A 10466-nucleotide genomic window follows, 5' to 3' on the forward strand; every position below is an offset into this window, starting at 1 on the left:
TTGATTTAACAATGACTCTATTATAATAATAAAACCAATATATGTATAATATACGAATATTCACATATATTTTTAATTTAAGAAAGTGCGGTGCCGCTAGTTTATTCATAAATTCATGGAAGGTAAATGAAAGAACGAATTTTTCGATATTAAAATAATCGTATTATTTGAGTTTCAGGAAACTTATTCCAACGAACTTTAATCTCAATAGTATTGGAATAGTCGTAATAATATTTCCCTCTTTAAAGTAGTTTTTCTTTCGTCTGCTGAAAATTATAAGGCACGAAAAATATGTTTGAGGAGTTATAAAACCTACAGTAAAGGAAGCTAAATATAAGTTAAAGACTGATTATTACAACAATTAGCAGTATATGTCATAAATAATAATACAAAAGGCTGCAGTAATAGTGGCTGAAAACATTTAGTCAAAAAAATATGACTGAATTTCAAACAAAAAAAATTGATGTTAACATCTTTTTAGCTTATTTTCTGGATAGGACACCAATTTGACGTTTACGAGCCGGATTCAGACTAGTTCTTAACATTTTCTCTTCAGAAGCTGTTAATAAAGTCGCATTTTAAACAATAGTGGTTTTATCCATACAGATTTTTGAAACCCAAAAACTGACATTATTCGTTCGTTGGAATTACTCCTTGTATTCAATAAAATGCATTGATTCAAATAATGTTAAAATGAAATTAAATGAGTATTATAATTGAAACCGAGTTCTCGGCTATTGGGTGTTTTTTTAGCTACATGAGAACTTAAAATGATAATACAAGACAGAAATATCGTGGGAATGAAATTTTTTTTATTATAATCTGGTAGTTAATTTTTTTTTTGTTTTTTTTTAAACATCCTTTATTGGCTATGAATAGTACAATCTTAATTATTTGTTAATTTATTTCTATTGCTAAATTGTACTTAACAGATATTAAGTAATGATTGTTCTGCTGTACTGAACCAATGTTCAGATCCCATTGATCATTTTGACAAATTTTTTTAATATGATTTCCATTACATATATCCTCCGTGGCTACGACTTACATGGTCCATTCGATCAATCCGATTGTTGACTAATTTTTGGAATAGAAATGGCCATATGGCGTCAATGGCGACACAAACATTGGCTTCCAATGCTTCAAAAGTGGCTGGTTTGTCGACATAAACCAATGACAGAATAGCCCTATAAAAAGTAATTGAGAGACATTAATTCGCACGAACGAAGCAATGCACGGCCAATTAACTAGACCACTCCTTAAAATAAAGTTGTCACCAAATTGATTTCGAAATAAATTGATTGTTAAACGCGCTGTATGGCAAGTCGAGCAGTCTTGTGGAAACTGAAACCAAATGTCGTCAAAGTTTAACTGACTTATATTTGGATACAAAAATGCAGTCAGTATGGCTCGCTAGCGTTCGCCGTAACCGCAGCTTCTTTATCATTTTGAACGTTATAAGGACGGATGATGCCCCCAGCGTGTAAACCGCAATAAACAGTCAATTTTTATGAATGTAATGACTCGTTAGCGACTTGAGGATTACCTTTCCTCCATAAATGTCAATTTTGCTTATTGACATAGTTATTTAATCAGAAATGAGCTTCATCACTAAACACTATACACTCTATGAACTTCGCGAACAGATTCATTTTTTTTAACGTTTCATGATAAATAATGAAAGTTTACTAAACAAAAAAGAGAAGCTTGACATTCTCAGCTGTCAAACAATAGGTATCGATATAGATAATTCTCATGTTGCTAAAAAAACATTGTGTCTATTTGCCACATATAGCTTCCCTCTCCCTTCCCCTCTTTCTATCCTTTTGTCTCTCACTCTTTACATCTCACTCTCTGACATTCTCTCATTCTCTGCCTTTCTCTCTCTCTCTCTCTGCCTCTATTTCGCTCTCTGCCTATCTCTCACTTTCTTTCACTCTCTCCAACGAAGAAATAATAGCTGTTGTTGAGAATTAAAATGTACTGGATATGCATTGGTATATACACATAGCCAATAAAGTCTGCGTACACCTTACGAATTTTGATGTGTAATAAAGAAACACAACATAAATATTTTAAATTAAAATTTTTACATTCTTTAAAATCTAAAGTTTAAATAGCAAAATACAAAAATTGTATTCGTTTGTTCATTCTTGAGATAACGGGATAAAAGTGTCCCTACATGTAAATATCAATTCGCAAGGTGTACGCAGTCTTTATTGGCTATGTGTATGTATAATTGTATTATACGCTGATAAAGGTTAAATAAGATCAGTTTCACGAGCTACTCATAATAACTTCGACTAACTATTAATATACAGAAGTGGGTTACACATGCAAATTTTCAGCCTAAAGAGAGCGCCTGAGGGGACGTAAAATTTCTATCAAAATACCATAATGATATACAGTCTACTTAAATCATTTACTTTCTAATAAAATGTACATTCAGTTGTTTTATTTTGTTGCTTTAAATGAGAATTAAATTGGAATATGTATAAAATGTGAAATTACAAAAAAAGCAACAAATAAAAAAAAACGTTTGAACTTTTTGAATTTAAGCTTAAAAATGTTGTCTTGTTTATCCACAGTTGTTTACACCATAAATTACACAAAGCTTTTGTATGAAATTTTATGTTAAGAGCACAAAATAATACTTAATTTGCCTTACGCTCTCGTTTGCTCGAACTTTACTACGAGTTGCTCGTAAAACAGATAATACTATGTTCTTACGAGTGCTGTATATTTTGCAAATATTTATCATATTTATAAAGAGACTCATTTACAGTTTTTTCTCACTCACCTGAAATCGTAGATATTCATGTTTGTGCCTGTCATCATAATTAATCTTTACGTATTAAGCACTGATCACTGATCTGCTAAGCTTGTTTTTTAATACAACATTACTATGAGCAGTGAAAAGAATTTCGGTTTTATATGTTTTCGGCACTTCAATACAAGTGCTGTTAAATGACCTATAAAAAGATTAGTTAGAATATACATATAATTTCAACGATTTATTTATCAAACGATACTTACTTTTTAATTACTTTTATATAAGTATTTATATTTGTGATTTTGGTCTCGAATCATATTTCCCGATATTATTCTCTAAGGACTTAGAAACCTTAGTTTTATTGTTTCAGCTTGGCTAAAACTGAAGACAATCCATTATCTGTTTCTCAAACTTGGCCTATTGTAGCTTATGTATTTGACTTAAATCTTACCAATCTTTTCCGTTTTCGAAACATCTTTAAATGGAAATGAATATTTATGTTCTTTTAGTGGTATATGTGGTATATCTGAATTGTCGTTAATATCTTTGGAATCTTTGCCTAGTTTTTTTAGCGAGACATCCTCTGCAACCTGTACTCTTGAATCTTCAAATCTTTAGTGACAAGCTTGAGTTAGTCAAAAATTTATAGAGGTTTCAAACTGAAATTAAATAACTATTAACCTATGGACAAATATATGATAATCATGATATCATACTGTCTCGATCTAAGCATTTAAAATCCTCGGCAATGCATCCCTTCTTTGACAAACTGCAATCACAAAACTGCAAAATACTATTTTCTCTCTCCGTATTTATTGATTGATTGTAAAAATCACTAGTCTCATCTGTATTAAGTTTGAAATTCCTACTTGCAAATCAGAAAAGGGGTATTGTTTTAGAGTGTAATTAATAGCAAATGGGTTTTCACTGCCGATGTCCCAACTTAAACGAAATATGGTAATTCAAGATCTAGGTGCCAGATCCAAATGTTGGGCGAACGCTGAGATCGGTCCGTAACAGTGTCGATATGGCTATGAACAATACGAAGGAAGAATGTTGCCATTTATTATTTTACACAACATGAACTTGCCATTATTCAACCGGGTGCTCTAACCCATAGAGCAGCGGTAATTTAAATCGTATTTTTGCCTTATTCTCTCGAACTCTACTTTAACCATCGGCATTTCCACATGGAAATGTATGTTTTCATTGCTGATATACCAGGGTGCACTAGTTATCATTCTTAGAATGTTTGCTTGAGCTCTTTGCAGTATTTCTATCGTATATGGTTTATTTTATACTCTCTCCACTTTAATACATTTCTTATTTAATTTATAGTTTGTATGTAAATGACGATACGTTATTACATTGTAGAAAGAACTGCAATTAATTGGTCAAATTTCAAAATTTAAGAGTCGTTTGTTTTGTACAACGTTGGTTATCAAAATATATGCTTCGACGATTAATTAATATTTTTAGCTTTTATTCCAAAAGCAGATAAACTTCTTCATGTATATAAACGATCATTTAGCAGGTTTAAAAATAATAGAATTACGCGTATTATTTATTTTCTATTTATTTGTGAGACAATTTGATTATTCTCTTTATCTATCATACATCAAATAATAGATACTATAAACTACACCGAATATTTATTAAATGTATGATTTTCGTTTAATATGCTTTATTAACCAATTGCGTATTATTAAGTAATTTTAATTATATTCTTAACTGGATTATAATTTCTACATGTTGGACATGATGAAAATTTATGTAATTATGTATGAATGCATTTCATAATTCGTGAATTGAAATCAGTCAATAAAATTCATGAGTCATTTTTTTTTTCTAAATTAAATGAAATTTACATAAATGGCTCGGAAGCTACATAATTTTCACATAACTAAAACTTATCATTATATTAAATCAAATTTAATAATTATACATTTTTTTCATAAATAGCTGAAGATAGTAACGAAGTATGATTAATGTGGCACTTAAAATTTAAAGAGTAACTTGTTCATTAAACAAGTGTCGCATAGTTTCACTTAAAATCATATAAGATAAAACAATATAATTTGTAATTTGTTTATGATAAATGCAATTCCATGTCGGTGTTAACAGTTTACGACTTTCAATAGATTAATATGTAATTTCTTTTGGATTGTTTTTTTTTTGTGTTATAAATTTTCTAAAGCATTTAGTATTTATATATCTGTGAATTTTTGTTTTACTTATACATGTTATGATATTTTATTTTAATATAATAAAACTTGTAATTTAAATTAAATTTAACTCACATATAAGTGTTACAACACCATATTCAGCTGTATTTAAATACATAAAATATATTTTGTTCATTTTTTTCTTTCTTTTAATTATTTCATTAAATTGCGGATAACTCTTTTTTAAAAAACTTTTCGATATATAAATTTAAAAAATCACGTCATTTTCCTATTCTTTTGTTTCTCTATGTTGAAAATAGTATTTTTCATGACTATTTTGGCTCTGGGATTACTACTCCGGTTGATCAATCTCCATTGGTTTACCAGTTGCTTTGGGTTTGCAGGAGCATGTATTCGCATTGTCGGCGCAATCATCTGTTATAGAACAAACTTCAGAGGAAGAAACTTGACGAGTATTGCGAGTACTTTCACTGCCTACAGGTTCAGATTTAGTTTTTGATATTGTAGATACTGATTGCGATTCAACATCTCCATCGTCTTCATCTTCGTCTTCATCACCCAATTCTTCCTGTATTAATTTTCTAGCAAGCCTAACTGCTTCAAACTCATTGTAATGAGCCTTACGACGGCGTTCAAATTCTAAGCGACGCACTAAAAGGAATTAACAAATATGTTAATAATATATAATATTTTGAATCAAAAACTATCTACCTCTTTCACTTTCAGTTTCCGGAAATTCTTCATCTGAGAGATCATCTTGACCAAAGGAAGGAGTTTGAGTATTAGCGGCTGCACGTAATCTAAAGAATATAAAATGGAATCAGTTTAAAATATATTTAAATTTATTTGTTTAATTTAACACACTTACTTTTCTGCTAACAAATCAGCATCAAGTTGTTCATTTAAACCTTCTTCCGGATCAACATAATTGAACGGAGTTTTTGGTTCATCTATTTTCATATGTCCATAGTCCTTATCGACTGGATGATATGTTTGAAGCACGTTTATTTCATCGAACTTGGCACTTTTGCGATAACTAAATGCAAAACAATGATTTTTACATTTATAAAAAAATCGCATTTATGTTTCAAGAATTTCATCAGTTGCCGAGGTGTTAAGATTAATCACTTTAACTTACATTAATAAATAAAATAATAATAAAAAGAAATACAAAATATGGTACAAAAGATGATGATCTACCGATCATCAATTATCCAATAAATAACGAAAGAATGAAAATAAAGCATTGCAAAGAAAATTGCTGTAAATTTTTGTAATTTCTGAGATTGAGAAATAGAACACCAAAGTACATTCAAATGGAAAACTAAATATAACTTTTTTGAATGTATTTATCACATCATTTTTTACACACGGGATATATTCCTTAATAATTCACTGAAAAAAATTTGTGGAAAAGATAGGATTACGCATAGACGTAGCCGAGCCATATTCCTACTCCTTCACTTGAAGGGAGACCAAAGTAATATTTTTAATGAGAAAATATCACAGATCGATGGTGAGTGGATATACATGTGCAGGCATTCATTCTTCACAAAAAAACATCAGAGAAATATTAGAAATCTATATTAAAACTGTGAACTTGATTTAAAGTAGAACAGTTTATCTCATCAAACTGATCAAGCTTTTATAAAACTTAAAAGCCCTTAGTAGTCTACCTCCTTGTGTTACAAACATTTTGACAATCGTAATACCATGTTTCCACTGCTTACTTTGTAAGTTACTTAAGTAACTTTAAGAAAGTTTGAACTTTGAAAGTTCTAGGAGAGCTTCTGTTTGTTTCAGAAGCTAATATATCACCTAAAACATTTATACATATATATATATATATATATATATAAGATATATTGAATCATTTATATGTATATATTATAAAAGTATAACGTATGCAATAAATGAAAACAATAATTTTATTAAATACTCACTTTCTTTGTACGTTTGTTTATAGATGTAGTTTGTTTATATTTTACATATAAAACATATGATAAATATTTCAAATTTCAGTAATTATCATGGGAATTTTTTTAAGGATTGGTTTCGACATTTTTAGTCTAATTTTCTTTACTTTATTTTTAAGTAAATTAAAAAGCATGGAAGCTCATTGTATGATTAATGTAATTTACTTAGTAAGATATACTAACTATAAACACGGTGGAAACATACTATGATATCTGAAAGGTATAAAAATGCAGTGATGTCACTTGTCACTTAATAAACTTATTTTGGAACGATTTGAAACAGAAGTATTTTCTTCTTAAAAGCACATATGTTGACAATATGAAAGTATTCCAAGAACAGCCGGGTCTACAACGCGAAACCAGTCATAAACCACGACAACCAAGGGCCGTTCACTACCAACTAAAGAGAATTTGCAGGCAGATCTCTGCGGGCTATCACAATAACAGCAACAATATTAAACCATTTTATTAGCTATAATTCCATTTCTTCATCACTAGAAAAGATATTTAGTTTGAGTGACACAATATAAATTTCACGTATAATCAATTTTTTTTGTATATAACAGCTTAAAGAGTTTTTCAACTGATTTTTTACATGTGTTTTAATTTTAGTGCATAGAAGATATATTTAAGCCAGTATTAAATCAATTTTGCAATATTTTAATAGAAGACTTTTGATTAAAATTGCAGTAAGTTTAAATATTGCTTAAGTTTACATGACTAATTTGGTGACATAAGTAATTTTATATATAATGTATAAATGTACACAACCGCAAATATTAAATATAAGAAAAACAATTCTAAATATATATAACCTATTAAATTCTTTATAATCTTTTCGGGAATTTCCGTATATTTATATCTAAATTTAAATATTTACTCATTTCTTTACAAAAACAATTAGAAAAAATCGCTTGAAGTTTATCGAAGTATTACTATCGTTTACAAAGATAGCAGTGTACAAATAAATAAAAAATAATAAATAAAAAATTTTTTTAACTATGAACAAAGTATTTATGTAATGTGCACATACTCTTTAAAATAAAGATCATTTCCGGAAGATAGTATATACTATATGAAATAGATAGTTAATTTGATCTCTATATGGATTCTTGTAAAATTTGTTTGAAATTTTTGAAAATAATATAATATACAATGAAATTCGAACTCCTATGTACTCGAACTCCTATGGGAGAATTGTTGAATTTTCAACAATTCTTCCTTGTATTTTTTTCTCCATAAGTCAAACTCCCCTAACTCAAATGTTTCCGTAACTCGAAGTAAAAATTCACATAGCATTTTAGCACTTCCCTTTAAATTTATCTCCACAACTCGAATTTTTTATTTCGCCTTTATATCTTCCAATACTTTTGTCAGTTATTTTTCTAACTTACGCGACATTATTGGATTCTAACTTTCAACGATACTATGATGGCTAACAACAGCTCTTATTATTGTAAATTTCCTTAATACGAAGATGGAGTTGTTCTTATTATCAAGTGAAGGAGTAGACTTTCAATCACAAACATGAGTAAAACAAATTTAAAATGTTTGACAATCCCGGAAAAAATTAATTTAATTTTTGAAGTAGAAAACACCTTATCAACGATTTTAAAAAATAAGGACAACTTAAAAAGAGAGTTCTGTAATAATTAACGTCAACGGAATACAGTATGTAAATAAGATGACGTGAGTGAAGCTTGTACAATGGATAATTACTGCAAGAGCAAAATATCTACCTCTATTGGAGAGTATTATTAGAGAAAAGGTAAAGCAGTTTGCAGACACATTTGCGGCAAATAAAGATGCGATCAAGAAATTTGAACACTTATGCATTTTATAGCAAACGCACCGGATGATATATTCCAATTCAATAAAATTACGTGTGTATAACATATTCATTTAATACTTTGGAAAGAAGAGTGGTAGAGTGGCAAAAAGTAAAAAATGTAACTGAATACGAATTTTCCCTAACTCGAACTTTTTTGCTGTCACCTTGACTATTCAAATTAGAGGAATTTCACTGTACAATAACTAATGACTTGTATCTGTACAAACAGACAGACGGGAATGATAGACGAGTGGCTCTGAGATAAAAACTAGACAGACAAACGACATCATAATATCGACTCATGTTTTAAATCCTCTTTCCTACGTAGCTACTGTGTTTTAATTAGACTTAATAAATCCTTTATACACAAACTTATCAAATTTCGAGCAACAACGCATTCAGTATAATTAAATTAAAAAGTAAGTAAACTATATATAAAAATGACAAAGCAGTTTTTGTAATTTTAGTTGATCTACAGCGGTTTGTTACATTTCCTAAACAAATTTATTGTTCAAGAAACATATTTTAAAAATAATATTATAACTGTTTATAGTTTAAATATAAAATTAAGCGTATTATATAGTTTATAGATTAAGTTCTTGTTTTAACACAAAATAAAGAAATAAGTGCATATTAACATAATTTTAACCATTTCTGGAGTAATGAGATAGCAATTCTTTAGAAATAAAACTGATTCACATTTTTTTAATTAAATATAAACTACATATAATTTACCTGGCATTTGGTTTATCAAAACTACGTGATGTTTTTAATATGCCTTTGCAGGGCTTTTTGGCATCAGGTGAATCCTGATGCATATTTCCGACTTTTTAGATTAACGTACAGATAAGAACAGCCACCAACACGTTTTACTGATTGTTGTTGCTGTAATCTAAAAATAATTGATATAAAATATATGTATACATTTTATTATACTTATAAATGTGTTTACATAAAAGTATGTTTCACACAAACAATTTTACAATTTACAAGCACATCGCATTAAACGTTTCGTAATTTTCTAATTCTGATGATACACCAAGTCAAATAAATAAATAAAAAAAGTATGCATGATATCATAGGGTAATTTAAATAAGCTTACCTTTAAACAATTTGATCAACGGTATTAGCTACGGCGTATGGAAATGTCTGTCATCAAAGGTCACGTTAATTAAATGTGGTGATACGTAAATCGAAACAGATTATTTATTTGCTGCTAAAGTTACCTAATTTGCCGTTTTGATTCCTTTCTCAGAGAATTGTTTGTGGGGTGTATGAAGTCTCGTCTGGCGTATGATGTGTTTTTCAATTTTGATCGTTTATTGAAAATCCTAATGTATTACTTATTGCTTTTTTTATTTAGCACAACCGTATTAATTCTTCTTTTATACTTATTGTATGAAACCAACTCCCATAAAAATTTTGTTTTACGAAATTGCTTTTCGTCCCAATTTTTGTCGTTTTCGTTGCAGCTGTCAGTTTGACTTTAATATATTGTATGCCCCAGAGTGCTGCCCATACGCCGCAATTTAGAATTTTGGTGATGTTACCATATCATACATTTCAAAACCTTATTGTAGCATTTTTGTGGCACGAAATTTATTAGCAAAACGCTTATATATTAAATCATATATTTTTATGACAGTTAATGCAATGATTTTAAAATAATAAACATGCATATAATATTTTTTGTAGCTTTA

At 29.0% G+C, this 10466-nt stretch overlaps 1 protein-coding gene and 1 pseudogene across 2 annotated transcripts; both read right to left on the reverse strand.

Moving 5' to 3' along the window:
• The window catches only part of LOC119672722, a 510988-nt pseudogene that overhangs the window by 308398 nt on the left and 192124 nt on the right, over positions 1-10466 (reverse strand).
• Positions 5077-10466, reverse strand: LOC119672712 (protein phosphatase inhibitor 2-like; the record flags this gene model as incomplete). 2 transcript variants are annotated; one of them, XM_038083829.1, is given in 7 exon segments in its annotated part: positions 5077-5610; positions 5671-5759; positions 5828-5995; positions 9502-9658; positions 9719-9793; positions 9869-9915; positions 9993-10466. In XM_038083829.1, coding segments are annotated over 4 exon segments (660 nt in total). In that variant the 3' UTR covers positions 5077-5290.

Source organism: Teleopsis dalmanni, chromosome 1 (assembly GCF_002237135.1).
Source record: "Teleopsis dalmanni isolate 2A chromosome 1, ASM223713v2, whole genome shotgun sequence".
Classification (NCBI taxonomy): Eukaryota; Metazoa; Arthropoda; class Insecta; order Diptera; family Diopsidae; genus Teleopsis; species Teleopsis dalmanni.